The 24,022-nt window shown below is 36.7% G+C and overlaps 1 protein-coding gene across 4 annotated transcripts in view; it reads left to right on the top strand.

The window, feature by feature from the left end:
* The window catches only part of LOC140154802 (low-density lipoprotein receptor-related protein-like), a 134,813-nt gene extending 110,993 nt beyond the window's left edge, over positions 1–23,820 (top strand). For 2 of the 4 annotated variants that reach the window (XM_072177382.1, XM_072177383.1), the window contains 8 exons: positions 276–488; positions 3,791–3,931; positions 5,624–5,653; positions 17,216–17,321; positions 18,473–18,555; positions 20,108–20,204; positions 22,219–22,318; positions 23,540–23,820. In XM_072177382.1, coding sequence (XP_072033483.1) covers positions 276–488; positions 3,791–3,931; positions 5,624–5,653; positions 17,216–17,321; positions 18,473–18,555; positions 20,108–20,204; positions 22,219–22,318; positions 23,540–23,809 — 1,040 coding nt within the window. In that variant the 3' untranslated portion in view covers positions 23,810–23,820. Of the gene's footprint in view, positions 1–275; positions 489–3,790; positions 3,932–5,623; positions 5,654–7,929; positions 8,079–17,215; positions 17,322–18,472; positions 18,556–20,107; positions 20,205–22,218; positions 22,319–23,539 lie in introns of those variants that run through there. The other 2 variants (XM_072177384.1, XM_072177386.1) reach the window with 2 other exon arrangements.
* Positions 23,821–24,022: the final 202 nt, after the last annotated feature.

The following is a 24,022-nucleotide window of genomic DNA, read 5'->3' as shown; positions in this document are numbered from 1 at the left end:
AGTCCAATTGCTCTCTCAACAAGTGATACGCATTTATTAACCCTACCTGCTGATCTAACATTGTCTCTGATTGGTCAATTACATGATATCTTCACTTTAATCACCAATCAGAATGGAGCTTTGCAAATAATTCACCCCAATTTTTTTTGCGTGGTGAAATTATTCTAACAATGTTGCTGATTGGGCCAATTGAAAATGAAAACTTCATTTTGGCCAATCGGCAGGTAGTTCTCATGGGGTTAACCTATAATTGTCATTCTCATCTGTCATTACAGGTTCCCCGTTTAGTTTTAGTCCAATCAACCCATACCAGATGGACGTTTTTGGCTCCAATATTTATTTCACAACCCAGAGAAGTGGTGATAACTATGTCATTGCCATGGGCAAAGATGTAGTCAACAATCCAGCGGAGCTTCTAATCCAAAGGTCTGTCAATACTCTAGGTGATATCACAGTGTATCATGAGCGACGGTATCCTGTAAATAGCGGTAAGTGTCATTATGTTCCACTGCCTCAATAACAGTGGCGTGCGCAAAAGGGGGAGGCAGGGGGCACATGGCCCCCACTTTTGTTGGTCATTCAGGGGGAAAACGTTAAAAGCGTCAAAATTTGCTCCTAATCAGACTCCATTCGGGGGAACTGAACAACCTGGCCCCAGGGGCATCTTCTTCCGTTATTCGCCCCTAAACGGGAGGGAATAATCTTACTCCTTTGGGGAAGAATTTTGTGTTTTGAAAAAGAAAAAAAAAGAGAGGAAAAGAAAACAGAAATCAACAGGATTCAAGGAAGATTTAAAAAAAAAAGAGAACTAATTTGGGCAAAAAGTATATAACTGAAGCATGAGATACATGTAGATGGTCACTGGCTGGCAGTGACTGGTCTACAGGGTAGGTGAATTCATCAAGTGTCATTTGGGAAGAATTAAAATAGATACATAGCATTAGCTATGCCTTTTACCTATTCCCAACCCCCCAAAAACTAGTTTGAGGGAAACCAGGGAATGCTTTAGCCCAAAACAAAACAGGGAATAGTTGGGTCAGTAATGCTTCCCTGTCTGGGCAATGGTGACTAGTGGTCATACTAGCGATGATGTATCATAGCGATGTTTTTACATATTTGTTGTGGGACCTGAGAGCACATCAGACATATCGCATTGCATTTTGAATACAAGGAATGTCTTTCTGATATCAAATAATTTTTTTTTTAATTCACGATATAATACACATGTTTTGATATTTTTGAAATTTAACAGTCCTCAAAGTAAATTGTATAAATCTAATGATATACATATGTACTTAAAGTGTATGTAGCTGGGATGAAAAGCTGTCCATCATATGAAAATTTTGACCTTTTGTATTGAATATAAAATTGTTTTTCCCAAAACACCAAACAATGTAGGTCTTTTTGGGAAAAAATGTATATCTTCAATATGAAAGGTCACAATTTTCAATTGATGGACGGCTTTTCATTCCAGCTACATACACGTTAAGTACATGTCATTAGATGTATAAAGTTTGCTTTGTCTGTGAGGACTGTTAAATATCAAAACTATTAAAAATATCAAATTTTAATAATTTGCCATAAAATTTGTATTATATCGCGAATTTCAAAAATGTTCGATATGTCTGATGTGCTCTCAGGTCCTACAAAAAACATTGCTATTTGATTCCTTAAACCCTTTTGTTGTAAAAACTTGATGAATAAAAGTACTACGTAAAGACCTTTTCCTGAAGGAAACCTTTTGATTTTCTAACCATGCATCATGTTTTTGAGACCTTTCTCTTTTTGAGACCTATTTGAACCATTTGGTCTCCCATATTGCATTGGATTCTATTAATTTTGATCAAAACAAAAGGTACTATATTAAGAAATCCTGAATACTAGTAGTAATTATAATCTCATTTAGTATAAATATGTATTCCAAGTAAAACAACATTGTCTGTTTTTGAGACCTTTTTGAACCATTTGGCCTCCAATATTGCATTGCAAACTATTAATTTTGATAAAAACAAAAGGTACTATATTAAGATATCCTGAATACTAGTAGCAATAAATCCCATTTAGTATAATATGTATTCCAAGTAAAACAGCATTGTCTGAAGGAAACCTTTTGATTTTTTAACCATGCATCATGTTTTTGAGAGCTAGTAGCGATCAATCTTATTTAGTTTAATAAATTAATATGCATTCCAAGTAAACATGGTAAAACAGAATTTTCTGAAGGAAACCTTTCACTTTTCTAACCATGCATCATGTTTTAAGATTTGTACTCAAAAATATCTTTTCCTTTGGTGTCTTTTATTTTACCAAATTTTACGGTAAATTACCCGGTAAAATACCAGGGGTTTATTTTACTTACCGACTTAGAACACTGCCTATGGGCGGTAACAAGAAAAATGAGGAAAAGTACATGTAGATAGCAACCAGCATATTAAATGTTCCCTTTCGGGTCCATTTTTGTGGGATTCCAGTTGGGGAAGAATCTGGGGAAGGATGTGACACACTGTGGTAGGGTGAGGGAATAATTTAGATTATCTGGAAGAACAGACACCCCTGCAGGGCCCCCCCCCCACTTTCAATGTGCTGCGCACGCAACTGCTCAATAAAATTGATCAATGATCATGTCTCACCTACTTTTTCAATCAAATCAACAGAAATAGTTCTTGAAGTGTGGTGTCTACATTTGACCACAAATTCATTTCATTTGGGTGAGCCAATGATTTGAGTCCTCCCACCCCCCCGCTATGTGTTTATGCAGTCATTGTTAATGCTCTAAAGTGGCAAAAGAGTGTGTCATTCTTCACAATAGTTGTAGTATTAAATAATAGAAAAGTATACGCTAGGATCTACAACATGCTCATCTATTAAGGCATAGTTCTTAATCCCAATACATTTGTACATTATTTAAATGACCTTTGACAAATACTCTGCAACTTGAGGTCAAATATTGCACTACGATTATTTAATTGAGGTCCTACTATACCTTTGTACAGGAGCCAACCGTTGTTAATTCGTGATGAATCCACACTTTTACTGTAGCGTATACGCGAATGCAAGCGAGACTATGCGTTACGTGGAAGCGCGTAAAATTCGTCATGCCTAGAACCTTGCATTCCTCATGAAATAATCATGTGAATTATACGATCTTTAGCTTCTTTTCGTTGTTGAAAGGGATTCAATCATGTTTTTACCGTTGTTCGTCACCGTTTAACAATTCGCATCCGGCGCGTCTGCATGGTTTACTTTGCTCGGGCAGCTAAATAAAGCTGCCCTCGCGAAGTAAACGACGCGGCCGCGTCATTTTTAAACGGTGATGAACAACGGTGAAACATGATTGAATCCCTAATTATTAAACTGTGCCATTGGGATGCGACCATTGTGGTCCATAGTACCGTACTGACGCGAGTTTAGTCCCACCTTCGAGTAAAGTCCCACCCCAAATTTTCGAAAAATTTCATAAATTAAAAAAAATTTAAAGTTATTTATTTTTTCGGCTTTGGAGTGTCCCAGGACCTAGACCTAAATGCTAGGATCATTCATTCATGGTTGACCTAAAAAAAAAAAAAAATTTCAAGATGTTTTGTATTTTTAATATGAAAATTGATAATTTGTATTCATGTCATACTCTATTAATGATTTCAAAATGCATTGAATTTGAATGAATTTTTTTTTTTTTAATTTGAGTATAGTCCCACCCCCAATTTTGAAAATGTTCACCCAAAACGGGTGGGACTATACTGCGTCAGTCTGTAATAGTTATTAAAAATTGTCATGTGATTTTATCTTTCAGTGCCCAACCCATGTGATAGAGCCAGGTGTACGGATATGTGTGTATTGACTCCACGCGATGAAGACAATAGCATCTATCAAGGTTTTGACTGTATATGCGGTTCCGGTGGTGGGGATGAAGGATTGATTGATCAATGTGACAGTAAGTAGACTTCATCCAAGACTTATTTGTGCAAAGGTATGGGATATTATGAATATTTGTCAATGAAATGTATGACTTGGAAGAAGACTAAAGATAGTCAATAAGTTGATAAACATTGGTGCAATGGGGGATGGTTTGGTTCCGTAGAATAGATCAGAAATATCCTCCTTTGATGTTTCAGTCCACATCAGAGCTTACCTACTAGAAATAGTGGAAGATGCTATAAACGTTTTTGATTGGCCTTTGTGTAGAAATCTCTATTGTGGGATATATTAAAGCCATAATGTGTGATTTGCTTCACAGCGACGCCTCAATTTTACTCGGATTTCTACTTTTTGCATAATTAAAATGCCCAGCGGTGTACTAAAACACCACGTAAAAGACTAAGCCTGAAGTGCTTTAATAACAGTAAAATTTAACTTTTTATATTAAAACCGGGTCAACCCGGTTTTATTCAGAGTTCATTGATCGACTGCTTGCTAACATCTCTCGTGGATGTCAGCTCATATGTACACACATCGAGCACGATGCCCCGTGTAGTATTACAGGTTACAATCGGCGAGCGTAGTACACGCATTGTATGCGCTGGAATGAAATCGCAATTTTCTTCTTATACCTCATTTGTTTGGCTCGAAATTAAAAGGGGATAATGTGATCAGTGAAAACAAACATTTAAATATAAATCGATTCTTTATGCAAATCACACATTATTGCTTTAATATCTAGTTATTTTTTGAGCCCGGGAAATGGAAATGAGGGTACGGGGATATGCAACAGATTTGGAGTACCTTTTTCAGCAGCCACTTAGTTTGACTCGGTTTGTTTAGTTTTACGCGCTACTAACCAATGAATGGCCAAGGAGTTTGATTGACAGTGATGTCTTTCAATTTAGTCGCAGGTTATTGTCATGTGAAGATCTGGGTTGCTATGTTTGCCTTGTGTGTGACAACAACAAGAATCCGTGTCTGGATCAAGAGTCACATGCTATTTAGGGACCATATCAAATTAGTCCTATAGACCACCTAACATGTGATGTCATTGCCCGGCAGTATGCGTTCGAATTATGGCAATTTCCATTGTTCTTTGCCCTGCAGTGTGCGTACGCCATACGCATCATAGTTTGCTCAGGGCACATGCATTTTAAATCACCCATGCCCCACATTTCATATAGTACAAGAAAGCCATTGAACAGTGTAGCGGTTCATTCAAGCATATCGATAGACCAGTCCTTCGCCTTTGTTGATAAACAATGATGTCAAGTGGTCTATAGTACCATCAGTGCCCAGTTAGATGCTGATGACACTTTCTATGCATACCCTGGTGATGTAATAAATTATAAATAATCAACATTTACATGAAAGGACTATGCAAATGTTCAGGGTAGTATAGAAAGAGCCATTGGTACCAATCGGGCACCCCAATAGCGCTGTATAGGATGTAGATGTTGCACCTTAATTAGCACCAGGTAAAATGTTGTTCCTTAATTAGCACCAGGTAAATTAAAAGGGATCAATTATGATTTCACTTTTATGGCATCCAACATTATTTGTCTAAACATTTTGACGTACACTATTGGCATTAAATTTGTCTAAACATTTAGACATACACTATTGGCATTATTTGTCTAAACATGTACACTCTATGATAACACCGGTTGTAAAACATACCAAAACATATTTTTCTATACTGTAGAGGAGACTCCACTTCCCCCTATAACAACAGGTAAGTTCAATAGCTAATAATAGTACACCCTGCCTATATCACCTATGCAAGTGCTTTATAAATCAATGGGCTATTCCAGTTAACATCCATAGACCCTCTGCAGAAGACATGACCATATATAATCTCCCATACAGTGGGTGTAGACAGGGCATGGCATCCTAGTATTACGTAACAAACCGGAAGATGTAGTTTAAGTCTATACAATAGGCGGATTAGCGGCCATTTTGTCTTCTACATGATTTTAGTCACGTGTCCTTATACTTTAGTACACAAGTATATAAGTTAACAGGTTTACAATTTTAAAATTATATTTTGTGTATGCAATATATTCTGTAGTAAATCGATCAAATGACGGTGATTGTTCAGGTATTATATGCTTGATAGAATTAAATTGTCTGACCAGCTAGTATTCTCCTCCGCTGTCATTGTGATTCCAGTCACTCCACGTGCCGTGTTGCGAAGGTGGAGGAGACTAAAGCTGTATTAACGGAAACGGAAGGGGTTAAAAATGATGTAGTTTAAGTCGAACAATAGTCGCACTTTCACCCTCCTGGTGTAGATTCAAATGGAGCCACCCATTCAAGTAACCCTTTGATTTAAAATTCACACTCCCTGTGTGAAAGATTAAGGTCATGTCTTCAATGGGGGTGTATGGAGTTAAACTGGAATGGCCCAATAATGCTTGGTACATATCCTGGGTCCATATCCACCTACCTTGGCTTGCTGGGCTTCTCCCAAAACTAGATATAGGTGCTAATTTCTGCTGCATTATATATGCTTGGAACCTTGGTATTGGGAATCCGTAACACCTGCGTCAGAGGCTAGTTACTATCAATACTCCAGTGATCAATCAATTGAGTGAGTGATTGATTAATTGATTGATAGCTATTGATCAATCTATTGATTGATCTCATCTATGGTAAAAATATGCTGCAACTAGTGTCAACTAGTGTCAAGTTGTTAAGAACTTTGTAAATGGTGTTTTTCTTGCTTTGTGTAATGCTAAGGGGTAAACAAATGGATTTTATCATAAGTTTTGTACTGATTTTGTAGGTCAGCTTAACCAACTTAATTCTAGGTTTTTTTATCTATTCACCTTACCCATACTTCATGCCATAGCAAGCAGGGAGACAGAGGCTCTCCTACTTAGTACGCAATTTCCTATGACATTTTTTCTACCCATGGCTTTTTCATAGTCATGTAGTGTTTACTTTAATAGCAAAAGTTCTCAAAACAGATCCAGAACAAATAAAACAGGTACTCCACAAGAAATATTTTGATATTCCTATCAGGTATCTTGTTCACTCTAGTCTGGTGAATCCAAACGCCCACCCACCTCACCCCCGTCAGAACTCTTATCAGAACTTAACTTTAGCGTTGCTCCAAAGACGACCTAATTTCCATCTGATAGAATTATCTGACACTATTGTCGAAGTCCGGCCATGGACTTCCGCGGTTGGTGGGGTGGGGTAGACAGTGTATACTGCAGTTTATTCTGTGGCCCTGTGATGTTGGTGACCCAGCTAGGCTCGCTAAGTCGCTTTGCTCGTGTGTCTTGCTTGCTAGCTTCTGTAAGTGATACTCGGAGTGGTATTAATTTTAATAGAATGGTCTAAGCAGGCAGAGATTTCACTTCCTTGGGTTTATTTTACTCAGGGATCACTAGATCTTCTAAGGTATTGCAAGGGCTCTGATCAAGAGCTATAGTCGGAACTCTGCATGCATCTTCTTTCCATCAAGCACACAGCCGCACACAATTCTTGCAAGTTTGTTTCAGGTATGTGTGCAGAAGGGGGTACAAAATTCTGCCCAAGAAAGAATAGACTCACCAACATATTCTTGACCCCTCCTGATGAAGAAAATGACAGCTGTTGTGGAAAAAGGAAATCCTAGTCCTTTGGGTTATTTTTTCATGCAAAAGTCTGTTTAAGATGACAACAAGCTTCTTTTTAAATCTGGGGGAAGTATCTTCCTCAAACTCTTCATACGTATACATGCTGATGTCTTTGAGCAAAATTGTAAGCTTTTCTTCATATTCGTGGTATCTACTAAAACAGTAGCTTTACCTTTATCTATTTGATGCAGTGGCATAGCGTGGGTCATCATATTGGGGGGCACTGACCATGATTGGGGGCCACCAGGTCTGATTGGGGCCACAAGCCATTTTTCAGCTATTTTCCTCTGGGATTTTCTAAATTTTGCAATCAATTGGGGGGCACGTGCCCCCCTGCCTCTGTGACGCTACGCCATTGATTTGATGATTTTTCCTTGTGAAGCTCATCAAGATCAGTCACAAAGATCGCCGATAACAACTAGTAGTACTATCACTCACCAAACCAGAGTGAGCAAGATTCCTGATAGGAATCAAAATATTTCTAGTGAGTACCTGATTTATTTGGATCTGCTTTGAGAACTTTTGCTATTAATGACTTTTAGGAATGATCCTGATGAATCTGTTTCAGATGTAGCATTTCCCATTTTAAAACTCAAACACCAGCTGCAACTTGTGATATTTTTCTTAAGTCAATAAAGTAGAGGTGGCTACACAATACGTCGGCATGATAAGTTATATTACTGTCTGTTCAATTAGCTTAGATTCTTGAATTTTTAAGATATTTGAAAAATTAAAAAATTGTGGTCAAAGTCATCAAAGAAAAGTGTTAGCACAGCCTTAGACCTAACGTGATTTATACTTTTCAAATTCTAAAGTTCAATTTAAAACCCCATTTCTTTTCAATTTTGGTCTTTTCCCGCGATATTTTTATAAAAAGCCGTAGAACGGCGGGTACCATAAACTTTTTGGAATCAATCCATTTAGAGCAATGGGGACGAATGTCACAATGCGCAAAGATTGGTTTATTCGACCATCCGCATCAGGAAGTATTGTCCAGCAAAATATTTGCCAGTATGCCTAATTTGTGTTGAAACCCTACTGTCGAAACATTACGCTATTATTTATGGGAACTAAGGTTTTCTAAAATAGGCTCATCTTATATAAATACATTCCTTGTGTATTTATTTATTTATTTATTTATTTATTTATTTATTTATTTATTTATTTATTTATTTATTTATTTATTTATTTATTTATTTATTTATTTATTTATTTATTTATTTATTTATTTATTTATTTATTTATTTATTTATTTATTTATTTATTGTGCAAATGGGTCTGAGAATGGGTCTGAGAAGGTGTAGGCCTATAGGCCTATTATAAAACTACACATTTATTTTCAATTTGTTATTTCGTTTTGTTTGTTGAATACAAACTGAAAAAACTGTGAAACAAAAGAACTTTTATACAAGAAAATATTATTTAAAACAATCAGGTTACAGTTACAGAAAACATTTCTTACAAAGTTACTGTATCTGAAAATGTCAAGCGAATGCTGATATTCTTGGGAAGGAATGGTGGTATTAAACAAAACTCAATATACATTGTAAACCAGTTGAAATGAGAACGAAATCCATAATTTTAATGTCCTTGTTTAGGAAAAAATAATGCTCAGAATAATGTTATGCATAAAACGTATTTCACCATATAATTTAGGTGTAACAAAAACCGTGGACCATGCATCATCACCTATAGAACCTATCCAATAACCGGAACGGTATAACAATTGAAATGGCAGGACAGATTGATGGACAGACTGTTTTGCTAAATTGGATAGGGTCTATGCCCTAAGTTGAGAATGGACCATCCCACTCAATTTGTAAAAAGGTCGCGAACCCTTTCGGTGGACCCAAGTAACTGCCCAAAATGAGGCAAAATTGAAAAGAAATGGGGTTTTAAATTGAACTTGGGAATTTGAAAAGTATAAATCATGTTAGGTCTAAGGCTGTGCTAACACTTTTCTTTGATGACTTTGGCCACAAGTTTATATTTTTTCAAATATCTTAAAAATTCAAGAATCTAAGCTAATTGAACAGACAGTAGTAAGATCCCAAGTAGAGTTTATTCCACTGATTCGGGAAATTTTCTTCCATGTCAAAAGGACCGATATTTAACACATCAAAAGGACTGATATCATATATGTTCAATAGAGTGGCTGCATTAGAGACACATCAGCTGGTATTAAAGAGCAATTTTCTTTATATACAGTAGCGTACCGTGGCCGCCCCAACTCCGGGGGGCTGAAATAAATTTTGCTGCCCCTTCCTCAACAGCCCGAAAAGGTTGACCCAATTTTTTTCTCGGTCGTTTGAAAAAGTGAAGAGCAAAAAAAAAAAGGGTTTCAGGTGCTAGCACCCTAATGGCAGCACATTTTGATGTCTAGTACCATTTTTTCAAAAAATTGTATGCTTTATCAAATTTTTCCGCCCTTTTTTATTTACTAATTCTTTTTGCCGCCCCTGTTTTTGCTGCCCCTTTTTCTTCCGCCCCCACTTCATTTTGGCCGCCTCTGCTTTTACCCTGGGGGCAGGCACCCCAAAGCCCCTAAATACGCCGCATGATATAGCGAATTTAAAAGTCAAAATTATTTGATATCAGAAGGACATTCTTCACATTCAGAATGCAATTCGATATGTCTGTTGTGCTCTCATGTCCCACAAAAATACTGTGCAAACGTTGCTATCCGAGCACTGAACAATACAAATATTGTATGTCCTTTACTCCATCATAAGTGCAAAGCCAACATAGTGACGCTTACATAGGATTTCTATGTAAAGAGTTGGGATGGGTTCAAACTAACAATGGGTTAAGGTGGCTGTGCACTCTCAGAAATGCATTAATTAAAGGTGATGTCATTATTCTTAATTATTCAGCCAAGATAATAAGTATACATATTTGGAATGGAAATTAGTCACAAAATTAATATAAAAAAACGTTCCTGGAATGGAGTGCCTAGATTACAAAAAGCACACAAATGCCAAAGTTTGGATTTTTCCTTTTCTATTAGTGTGCACTGAAAACATTATTTCGTAAGTTCTACTAAATAAAAGTTAGTAAAAACGATGTCTCGTTCTACTAATTAGTGATTTGTAAGGCATGTTTAGCGATGCTATTATATTGGTTGGGTATGCCGAACAAGTCTGCTTTACCAATGAAACTGTTCGCACGGCATACGCTTTATTTAATTTCAAACCTGCCGTATAACGTTATAAGATCGTAAAAACGATGTCTCTTTCTACTAATCTTGGTTAGTTCGACAGACTCGATCAGTCGTCTGCAAGCACGAGCACATGATCGAAACAGCGGGAATGTTTAAAACATCGTAAAACCACCAGAGATTTGTAAAACCAAATGGTACAACGAGTTCAAACGCCATGATGACAGCGTTCTAACCATCGATGCTGTACTAAATGTTGCATTGTCGTAGAACTTCCAAATCCAATTGGTAGGACCTACTCCACAACTATTATTCCTTCATTTACGAGTCTCGCATACGCCTGCTTAGTATACATATATCGTAAGACATCGTAAACCTGGTAGCATGCGCTCAAGCAGTTTATTTTACTAATTTAAATTAGTAGAACACAACGAAAAACAAGCTTTTGTTTTCAGTGTGTATACAAAAAGTTGAGGCAAAATATGTGGGTTTTTGTGTGATTTTTTCCAAAATTGTTGTTTTTACACCAAATCTGTGTTTATGTTTAAATTTCATGACTAATTTCCTTTCCAAAAATGTATACTTTTATATAATCTTGTAGGGTTTTTCAATAAAGCACAAGTGTATTTTGCAAGATACTTATAGTTATAATGTAAATCAAAATGAATGCACAAGATTTATTTGCAATTTTAAAGTATAATAATCATTGCATCAAAATCAAAACCAAATAAAAGTGTAGTCTCTGTGTTATCCTAAATGGATTCCGGACTAGATCATGTTTAGAATAATAAAAATTCCTTTAAAAAGGAATGGGCAGCCAATGTGAGCTTAGACGTGATATGGCGAATTCCATGGTGTTTAGATTTGGTATATAATGATTTTTCTAGGGAAGAGTATGATGATCAAATGCAAGAGAAATGTGTTTGATTGGGGAAGGTGTATGACAGGACCGTTTTGATTGAAATAAATTGAATTGGAATGAAGCTTTCGTGTCAATTTGCGATTATGTGGGGTGGGGGAGTTATGTTTTTAGGGCCTATTGTAGTGAGGATATTGCTTTGGATATTGAATATTGTTGAATTTCGTTATGCAGGGGTATATGATGGATAGTATAGAAGACACAAATAAGTAAGCTCCCCCTGGCAAAATATTGGGGGGGGGTTATCCCCCCCCCCCACCTGGGATCTACGCCTGTTTACCAAAAGAAAAGAACATGAAGTGTGCTACCTTATTACTGTGTTTGGAAATAATTTTAGAATATGTGTCAATAATTCTGTGATAGATAGTAGTTTAAATAAACAAAAACATCCACTTGTAACCAATTTTTCTCAGATCAATATTATCAAGCAAAGTCCTTTCCTAAAGTCAGCAAATAATGTGTGAAAGTGAAACAATTAAAGTTATGAATATCTTAACCATAAAAAAAATAATTAAGAATTTACCCACAAGAGTCACTATAAAAGTGGTTATTTTCACATAGTTATCTTCATAATTTTGAGGTTTTTAGTATAATAATATAAAAACATTTTTGCCTAACTGCAACCAAAATTTCCTAAATTTGCTCCAAAATTGGTATATGGATAGGTCCACTTTTAAAGAGAAAAAATGATCAAATTCTCAGTGGCACATTCCAATTCAAACCAATTTTAAGTCCCCCTGGCAATATTATGAAACTAAATTGATATTGTTTAAACCAGTGGCGTAGATTTCTTTTTGACATTGGGGTGATGGGGATAGAAAACATTTCTTGAAGTATATTAATTGCAGAACCTTTTGGCGACAAAATAAGTTGATGGTAGCGTGCGAAAAATTTTGCCAAATTGAAGCTAAACTGATGAAATATGGTGTAAAAGTGGGATAATTTCGCGCTTAGCGCACAAAAATTGGCCCCGTTTGGGGATAAAATGGCCAAATATGAGGTTAATTTGGTCAGAAACCCACATGCAGGTGTCAACATTGGGGGGATGAATGTCCATCCCCCGGCAAAATATTGGGGGGATTTATCCCCCATCCCCCCGGGATGCAGCGGGATGGTTTAAACTACTGTTTGTCTTGTTTTCCACTGCATTTGTTTTCCCACTTTTCAAGCATAAATTAGCATAAATAGCACCACCAATACTCATTGACCCAGCAAACATTAAAATGTTTTGTAACATTTTCATAAGGGTGCCCAAGGCTGCCAGAAAATATTGCATAAAGTTATAAAACATTTTTATGTCCTTGTCCATTGCATCATCATTATCTATAGATGAGTTGACTTCTGACGTCAATGCCTGGCAGTATGCGCATGCATCATCACAATTTCCATTGTGTTTTGCCTGGCAGTATGCGCGCGCATCATAATTTTGTTCAGGGCTCGTGTTTTTAAAACTCCTGCCACATCACAATAAGGCTATTGAACAGTGTAATGGTTACACTGGGGTTCACTCAAGCATATCGATATACCTTGCCTTTGTTAATAAATATTGAGGTCATCTCATCTATACTGATAACATTTTCAAAACATTTTTGAAAGTTGTCACAAAACATTTTATATTATTTTTGAATTACATTATAAAATGTTGACAAAAACTTTGATTTGTTTATTTTACAATAATAATTTTGACAACATTTTATAAACTTTTTTTATATATATAAATGTGACATTTTAAGTTATTTAAACATTTTCTTGTGACTTTTTGAAAATTGTTATAAAAATGTTGTAAAAGATATATTGTGTTTGCTGGGGAATCTGTCATTTAAAAAAAAATGCTATTCAACACTGATGCAATATCACAATCTTTGAGAGAATTTTTCAACAAGTTTTCTCCTGCATTCTTTGTACAAAAAACAGTCACTGTCACATTAAATAAGTAAAAACTATAGTATAATATCCTACAATTGCACTTATGCAATAAACATATGAATGATAATTAATACTAATTAAATGTTCTGTTTAATTAGCTACAACCATAAAACTTCAACTGCAAAACAGAGTAAGTTTGCACTTTTGTATGTATGAAAGATTTAATTATGCCTTATAGATTACAATTTGCAGCACCTCTGAAGATCACCAACACTTTATGCCACTTAAAGTCATAACATTTGCTGAGGAGAACGCCCTCAAAAATTTTTTTAATTCTGCTTTTTACACGATTGTAATGTACTTTAGTCAATAAAGATACTCTGCAAAAATTAAGACTTCAGGTGCTGGAGATTTTGAATAAAACGCCGGAACCGTCGTTTTATTATTACGATGGAAATACTAGTCGAACACATATGCACAGTACGTACACGGCACGGCGTGTGGGATACACATACGCACACACCCTAGGATCGTACCGTATTACAACAGCGGGAGTAACATGCATGGGCGCTAGTAGTAAATTCCAATTTTCTATGCTTTACCTCACTTGTTCGGTTCAAAATTAAAAGGGGGCATATCTGACAGTAAAAGCTAACATTTTATGGAAAATAAATACTAATCTATTTTTACAGAAATGTTATAATATGGCTTTAAGAAACTTAATTGGGCTATTCCGGTTGAAATCCATAATACATCCCTATGGAAGACATGACCTTAATATTCCATGAAATCTACACCTCCTGTGTCAGAGATTGAGGTCATGTCTTCCATAGGGGGGTAGGTGTTTTTCAACTGTAATAGCCCAATTTATAATACTTCGGCAATGTCAAGTTGAAATAAATTATAAAAAGGAAAACATGATGAGGATTCACTTTTTGAATTGGCTATATTCTTCAATCACTCTATGCTTTTCACAAAAAGTACTGTATAGTGTCACTGGTTTTGTCCAATGATTCCGCAGTTTCTGAGCTGAACATTATACTGCAATGCCACAATCTTCACGAAAGTGAAGTTCGAATAAGAACAAATGTTTGTTTGAATGTTTGCATCATTAAGACTGCATCATTAAGACTGACAATACACACATGTTCTTTCATGATGATTTAAATGTCAAATTTGCTTTTTATTTACCATTTCCCATCAGATTCTCCCCCTCCCACACACACACACACTTACTTCCTAGTCCTTTCTATTGCTTTTATTTTTATTTTTTAAGCTATATAAAATTACATTGTGTTAGTTTACCACCCTGTCCATGCTGATATAAACGATACACAGAATTTATATAGCGCCTTAGCATAAATTAACAAAGCACTTCACAATGATCTTAAATGATAGCTATTATTGCTCTTTATAGGCACCCCAAATATCCCTGCCCTAAACACACAGGGATGTATGTCTTCCGGAAATTCCCAGTATTTCAGAAATTTGGCCCCAAAAAATCCGAATTGAAAAAAAAAAAAATGTACTTATTTATTTTATTTTGTTTGCATTTCGGAATTGAATGATAATAATTAGTCATAAAAAGAGCCAAAATGTGTGTTTTTTTAGTACCCTGCAGCCTATTCCCCAGACAAACCCCACTAAATATTCAATACCAAACACAAGCCCTCGGCCACATGTCCACCAAGGACCAGATGGATTTTCAGGAAATGGATATGTTGCCCAATTACTTGTGTTATTCAACAGACGCTGATAGCATAGCCAAAGGGTGGAGGACAGCTGCTCCCCCCCCCTAGAACATCTTGCTATGTCCCCAGCAAATTACTTGCTTGACAACACTTGCTTTCTTTGAGCGTGTTTCTACAGGCGTTCCGCTAAGTTACCGTTAAATGGATAACAGTATCTTATCGCTTAACCTGCTGTTTCCACAGACAGGTTTTTGCCTTTGGCGTGTTCATACCGTTTAAGCTGAATGACGTCATGTGATGTCCCTCTACCCTAACATGCCTACTCTACATCGTACCAACAAACTTGTTTTAATAGTGTATTTTGTCTTACCTTTTACTGTAGTATGGCCAGAATCTTGCATCGTAGGCCTAGAATTAATGCTAGAATGGATTGTTTAATGGTTGATTACTGCTAAATAATCACTTTTCTTTGTTATATTTTGCAAATCAACAGAAAAGTTTTACACAGTTTTTCACTATTTTGTGGCATTTACAAATTTCCGTGAGCAAACCCCGAATTCCGTGAATTTGTCTGTTTTTCCGTATCATGGAGAAATCGTGGCTTTACATAATAGTTTGGACTTGTATGTTGCCCAGGCTGTTATTAAGGTTTTTGTCATGTCGTCCGTCCAATTTACCTGTTGATTAACAGCCATTTTGCCTGATTTTGCTCAATAAACGGCAAGTTACCGCTTCGGTCTGTTTCTACAGAAAATCTACCCGCTTCGTCAACGGCAAAAACCTACTCCAACGAGGTTTCCGCTGGCGTTGAAAAGGCGTTGGAGGCTGTTTCCACAGGAGTGATTAACGGTTCCATACCGTTTCCAAAAAGATATTTGGCTCTGTAGAAACACGCTCTTTGTGTGTTGTGCTGATACAATACAATACAACCAAGCATTTATATAGCGCCCTCCAAGGACCACAGCGCTTTCCAGAAAAAAGAACACATATAATAATAAGAACACATATGATAACACACAATAAAAGGCACATGCCTTCAATGCCCAAGATTAAGAACACTGTTATCATGATAATTCAATATGCTAGACTTCTATAGAGCTATTCCATAGGCCTACGCCCCTATGAAAGACATGATGACGTTAATCTTCCCCACCAGGAGCGTGAAAGCATAAGGTCATGTCTTCCATAAGGGGTGTATGGATTTCAACTGGAATACCCCATTAGGGTTATGCATAGGTTTATTTCTGAGTCTAATCTTATTACTTCTTACTTGCGCCATACACAAGTGAGTAATATAGAATTGGTTAATTTGAATTAAACAATTTGTTAAGCGGCATGGCCATGGACATTAGACATGTTATGATATACACACATGAAAGAATAGGTCAATTTGTGAGAATTTTCATAAAAGTGACTCAAAAGTTGCTTAGCTAGATAATTAAACATGGGACTCTGTGGATGGGAAAGTCTTGTTATACACTAACAAATATGGAAAAAAATCACTTCCTGTCTACAAGCAGTGATGGCTGCCACCAGTGCTGGTATCAGTGAATTGTTTAATATGAATTAGTCAATTTGGTATTGCTGACTGTATGCACTATGTGAAATCTATTGACACACTAATCTCAATTGTTTTCACCAATCACAGGGAGTAGATCTATTATAGCCAGCGGCGTAGCTGGGATTTTTTCCAGGGGGGGCAGCCTGTATGGGGCGGGGCCCAATCCACCAAATTTCCCTGCACTTGGGGGGGCAGGGGCGGGGCCCAAATAGACAATTTTGCCAGGCTTATTGATAATAATCGTATGGTATTGCATATCGTATGGATTCCCCATCTCTCTGCCCTTCCTCTCCCTCTCTCTCCTCTCTTTTTTCCTCTCTCCCTCCTTTTTCCTCTTTTTTCCTTGCACAAGGGGGTGGCAGCCCCCCCAGCAGCTATGCCACTGATTATAGCCCAAAGACAAAATTATTATCTGAAGAAAATTCCAAGAGGTGCAGAAGAAAGTTGTAATATTGACTGTTTGTTATATTTCAGGTGAGCCCAGACCAGTAGTTACTAGAGCACCTAGAACCAGGCCGCCAGTAGTAAATCCTTGTAGGTGTCAAAATGGAGGGACCTGCAAACCGGATGGTACCTGCAAGTAAGTTACAAACATGTTCTATTTTTTCTTGCATTATATTTGTGTCCTGAATGCATCTTTGTCAAATTTTATTAAAAAATGATTTGATATAAACTATGGAGTCCAGTTCAACACATACAATAGTATCCAGTAACTTATACTGAGGTCCATTTCCCCTCTATACTCAATTACATTCACCAAGTGGCATGACCAAAAGAACGGCAACTGCTTCCTGCCCTGCCCTGTGAGAAGTCTTGCCCGAGGGGCAGGGGGAATATTACTTTACCACCCCACCCCCACCATCACCCACCCTGGTTAATATGCCACTGATCAAGGAGGATATCTTAAACTTACTGCAATGCATTTCTCCTCTGATTTCTATTCAGTGCAACATGGGTCAAAAGTGACAAAAATACACCAATTAACAGAGCTCATCCAGATCTTGCAATTGAGGTGTTGGGCTATTCCATTTAAAATCCACACTACCCCTGTGGAGGATTTAGCTTAAGTCTTCCACAGAGGGAGTATGAGTGCTGAATACAATAAACAATTGGATAACTTCCATTTGAAATACTCACTCCAGTTGTGGAAGATATAGGTAAAGCCAAAATAAGGGGGAGTATGGGTTTCAAAATGATTGACCCTGACCAGGTACATTTGAAAAACATACGCTCTCTGTGGAATCTATTTCTGAAATTTTCCACAGGGGTAATGTGGCTTTCAACTGGAAGAGCCCATTGTCACTATTGACAGCAAATAAGCCTATCAGGAAATTCCTTTTTGTGCTTATAAAATGATGATTTATCTAACGTTTTACTGAAATAGATTAACTTTTACAAAATTATGATCTCACAAATTATGTATAATATTTTTTATGATAATATTATTACAATAATAAATAAATTATCAAAGCAATTTTGCAAAAAGGTCAGAGTTCAATTGTACCAAACTGTCCCAGAATGCACTGCAAATTTGTAATGTCGATAACGCTAACAGAATAGTCGACTGCAAGTCCGTCGGATAACGCTTTTTCAATTGGAAATGAACTTTGCTGCTTGGATGATGTCATAATGAGGTTAGCATTTATTCCTTATTGTAAAAAGCGTGTTCTGGCGGATCTGCACTCGACCGGCCTCCTAATGAGATAATATTTCTGCTATTCATCATTTCAGTTGTGATCCGGGTTACACTGGTGACCGCTGTGAGACTGCAGGGGATGGAACTGCTGGCAAGCAAGACGACAGTGCAACATCAGGTAAACAAGAAATACATGCATCAAATAATAATTATTCATGGTTGTTTGAGGTGATCATTTAATCTTTTTAAAACATTATTATAATGTTCAATTCGAGACCTGAATAATACCAACATCTATCACAATAATAAACTGTATTTACACATATATTTTGTAGCAATTTTAAACATAAATTTGAGTTTCTATATCAAATTATTCATCTTTTACTGCTTTTTTGTGGTAATTTTAATTCTATAAAGTGCACATTCTTGTGCAAATTGAGGGCACTATTTCCATATATTTTTAATTTAAATTAGGTAAATAATATGAGTTATACCTTACATTTCATGATAAAATTTTGTGTTAGTCTGTTTGCTAATGTTCTAATACCATTTTACAAATGTCTACCCCTTGTAAAGATGCAAACAAGATTTTAGATAAATAGCGCCATCATTGTTCAACTTTTCTTAAAAATGACTCAGTTTTTTACATGCAATCAAACAACCGTGAATTACTGCAATTCAAAAAAGAACAACCCAGCAAACAAAACATTTTACAGAAACTGTTTTATTGTCAGGTTACAAATGGTATAAAACATTTTAACCCCTTGAGCACTACCTGCCAATCTAACATTGCCTCTGATTGGTCAATTAAATAATATCTTCATTTTAATCACCAATCAGAATGGAGTTTTACAAATAATTCACTCCAATTTTTTTGCGTGGTGAAATTATTCTAACAATGTTGCTGATTGGTCCAATTGATAATGAAAACTCCTTTTTGACCAATAGTCAGGTAGTTCTCATGGAGTTAATAACATTCTGAAAACATTTTTGAAAACTTAATTCTAACATAGTGTTATATAAGAGTTGACAAAATATTTTTCAAAAATGTTTACCAAAAATATTTTACAATTACTAAACTTCTCCACAGTCCACTTCCCCATTGTGCATTGATTTGTATTAATTTGTGTACAATTGTTAGATTTGCACATCTGCTCTTCTTTTCAATAATCACCATACTCTGTTGTTAGCTTCCCAAATGGACTTTGAAATTCATTTAATAGGCCTATGCTTAACACAGGTGTGTTTGTGAAAGATTGTCAGATTTCTGGCTTACTAAAATTAGCCATGATGTAATGCATCTTAAATGGATCTGGCTTGTGATTGGTTGCCCAGATCTTGTGATGGTTTGAATCATCTGGGCATGTGCCACTGACTACAGTACATGTACCTATCTGTGGAATTTGCGGTGCTTTGTGTAGGCGCAAAACACACGGTACATGGACGTAGGATGTTTGTGGTTAGATTGGATGGTTGCATTTTTCTGGAATTGGATGATGAAATTATTATTAAAAAAGCAGGGTATTTCAGTATAAAAAGAGCATGATACCCCTTTAACCCTTGCCATGGCATGTTTCCCGGACGAGCCCCCCAAAATCAAAATGCTGAATGCTGCAAGTAGCCACCTATCCAAAGGCCAAGGTTAATTTTCATGAAATGGATCTATTACCCACTTATATCCCTTAAAAATTATCGTTATACATTTTTTATTTATGTTGTTTTGCTTTCAGTGGCAGCCATTGGTGCAGCAACTGGCGTGGCATTCCTCATCATTCTCCTCCTTATAATGGCAGTTATTGTCCTTCTCTGTTATGTCAAGAAGAAGAAGTAAGTATTATTTTTGGGCAGGGGTGGGGGAGGCTTATGACAGGCCCAATATAATAGCATAAAATACACAAGCAGCAAGAAACTTCATCAAACTAAACAACTCGTGAACAAAAAAAATGCCAGGTGGGGAAAACACACTAATTTTTCCTGGAAAGATACATTTTGAGGCACTTTTTGAAGACCTAAAATATGGGTGCCAACAGTAAATGGGAGCTTATTCCAAAGGTGTGCACCTAGAACAGAAAAGGTGCAATCACCAATTATACGGCTTGTCGTAGGATCGTACAACATCATAAGAAATCTGAGGCCAACGTGAACATGCTCATTGAAATACAGAGATTCTTTGTGAACACAGTTGTAATTTGAACTATAAAAACCAAAGCGAAAAGCCAGCCTAAATCCTAATCTAAACAAATACTCAATAAAATCGCAAAAGCGACATCTAATTGATGCAAGCTAGTGCGCAGTATGCTTGAGCCTGAGTTGGGGCAGAAATGAACAGACCAACAAAAACACTTACTTATACCATGGAAATATAAGATTTCTCTTATTTCCATGCTTATACAACTTGCTTATATAGAGAGAGAACATGGCTCAGTGGTTAGAATTCCCTTCTGTATTAACCAGTATTTCTGCAGTTTCCAACTGGGCTGTTCCATTTGAAACCTACACATCCCCTATGGAAGACATGACCTAAATCTCCCCTAAATCTCCCACACAGTGGGTGTAGATTTCAAATGGAACTACCCATTCAGGTAACTCCATTTGAAATTCACACTCCCCTAGCTGTGTGGGAGATTAAGGTCATGTCTTCCATAGTGGGTGTATGAATTTCAAATGGAATAGCCAAATGAAAAAAAGAAAGTTGGGTTGATCCTTCATGTAATTATGTCATGCAAGCTAATCCTAATCCTAACCCTAAGCCTAAATCTAATCCTTATTTTGTGTAAAATTATATGAAGGAATAACCAGAAGTTGTTGCAAACTATAATAGGCAAACAACTGAAATTGTCATAAGCAATTAAGGTGGAATTTCTTTCTTGTGGTCTTTTACAAGTAAGCCTAACAATAATATAAAACAGGCCATGCCGTTTGAGGCAAGCGATCGCTCTCGCTCGCCACCGCTCGACCAAACTCAATTTCTAGCAAGCGATTTTAAATTTGCCAAAGACACTAAATATCGCTCCCTGCGAATCGCCCAAAATTGAATCTAATATCAATTTACATGCAAGTTTCAGCACTTCAGTGTATCCTGTTTCCGATCTACCGTAATAAGTTAGCCGGCCTTAAACCCTGGATACGAAAAAAGGTTGTGAAGCTTTGTGAACAGTGTGTAATATTGTTTCATATTAGTATATGAATAATTTTTCAGACCTAGCGAGTGATTCGATTAAAATGTAGAGAGTGATTCGGCCACTCACCTAGCATCATGCTAGCGAGTGATTGACTCTCTACATTTAAAATCTAGACGGCAAGGCCTGTAAAAGCTCATTTTCTTGAAAAACTTTTGATTGCTAGGACAGAGTTAGAGCTTCAAATATTTTCTTCTTAAACACAGCAACTTGGGCAAACATTGACCCTGTTCACATTAGAAAATTTTCTTCTTTCGACGAACCTCGAACGAAGATTAAAAATTGTTTTTTCCTAATGTGTACGCACTTTTCTTCCTTCGACAAAGATTAAAATTGCTTTGTTCAACAAGGAATACTTCGTTCGACGAAGCTAATTTTGTAATGTGTACACTCGCTTCGTTCGACGAAGAAAAGTGATCATGTGACAAGTGACCTTCGCCGGCTTTAATAATAGCTGGGCGTTAATAGCTTCGTTCAAGGTTCGTTCATTTTCATGAAATATGCAAAGTGCAATATCTTTGTTCGATCTTTGTTCAGTGTAATGTATACACATGCTTAATTAGTTAATCAAGATAAACTTGTCTTCGTCGAATGAAGACATTTTCTAATGTGAACAGGGTCATTGATGTTTCCATCTATTTTTATTTCTTTGTTATTTTTAGGCGATCTACTGCTGGACCAGTTGTGTACCGTACAGGTGCCAATGTTGAAATGCCAGGTGTGATGCCACCAACAGTCACTAATGGGGAACCCATCTATGAGGTAAAATCTATAGCAATTTTATTTCTGGTTATGTAGATACTCAGACCCGTACTCAGGGGGGGCGTAAGAGCAAAAAAAAAAATGGGATCTTTTTGGTCAAAAAAGGGCCAAATTTGGGGAAGAAAGTCCACTTTTCACAAAATTGCCCCCCCCCCCTTGGAAAAAAATCCACTTTTTCAAAATCAGCACCCCCCCAAAAAAATCCTGCGTATGGGCCTGTAGATACTTGTGAGTGACACATCTTGCATGGTAAAGAAGGTCTGGTGAGGGTAAGGAGGGCTATGTTGAAATGGCAATTTTTTTTAAGCAAAAATTAAGTTACTGTCATAAAAACTCCCCTTTTTCTAAAATGAATAAAACTAGGTCTTTTGTTGCGCGTACTGCTAGCGCGTGTGAGTATTCCGCACTGCATCTACACATACAACCCGATACATACACGCACCTCTATGAGCGTGTTACGCGTATCAACACTCATGATGACGTGGGGTTGTCTACAGCCCGATAGACAACACCCAAAATCATGCGATCATTGCGATGTGTCTGCGAAATAGACCACTCCCACTGACTAAGAATTATGAGATCAAAGAGCTGATTCTGGTTGTAGATAATCATATAAGGCCAAATCAAAAACAAGTTTGTTTCCTGTGGCATGTGCGCATTACGTTTTTGACGGCTTATTTTGCACATTCGAATTTTTTTTTTCACAAAACCAAAAAAACGGAAAAATCACAAAAACATAATATAAAACACTACTGAAGTAAAAATTTACGCATTACCCAACAAACAAGTGTGTGAAAAACTACTGGAGAAAACATCACACATTTTTTTAATACCTTTTTTAAATCTGCAGGTTGAAAGGGGATCAACGATATTCTTGAATATGAAGAAATATGATATTTGTGTGTGTGTTGGAGCATGGATTCTCTTATTTCCATGGTTGGAGAGATCCACTGTAAATTCCCATTCCAATTTGCAGCAAAAAAGCTTTTTTTTGTCATTTGAAGATATGGATCTAAATTTAAAAAAATGCATTTCGCATTTGACTTTTTTGGACCTGCTACAAGGAAACAAACATGGTCTTTTTTGGCCTAACACACAAGTGATTGTGAGGTATCGGGGGAGGTATCTATACAAGATAGCAGGATATACATGAACAGCAGAAACATATTATAAACTCATTATTAATGAACATTATGGTCATATCTCATCATTCTTTTCCAGACTGGCCTACCACGCACACCAGTCACCTTCGAAAACCCCGGATTTGGTGCTGGCGCTGAAGGCGGGGACCCGGAGAAGACCGGACTACCACCGGACTTTGCCGATGTGCTACCAGAAAAGGTGGACCTATCAGAACTTGATGGCCCCAGAGGTACCCCGGGTAATGATTATACTAACATTGCCATAGGCGGAGGCCCGTATAACCAAATGGCACCACCGGAACCACCACCAGCGTATTCAGCAGCAGATGATTTAGATGAAAAGAAATAGTGAATTTTATAGATTTTTTTTAAATTTTTTTTTTTTTAAATATATATTTTTTGTTATGTTTTGTGGTGTATTTAATACATTATGTCTTTCTTCATCAAATATATAGTCATTGAAATATCAAGTTGTTGTATTAGTAATACAACTGTGTATGAATAAGTAAATTGCAGGGGTGGGTTATGCCAATATGACTCATTTTTTCTTGGCCTAAATTGT

This window comes from Amphiura filiformis, chromosome 6 (assembly GCF_039555335.1).
Source record: "Amphiura filiformis chromosome 6, Afil_fr2py, whole genome shotgun sequence".
Classification (NCBI taxonomy): Eukaryota; Metazoa; Echinodermata; class Ophiuroidea; order Amphilepidida; family Amphiuridae; genus Amphiura; species Amphiura filiformis.
The sequence above is the reverse complement of the archived record's forward strand: the minus strand, read 5'-3'. Positions and strand labels throughout refer to the sequence as shown.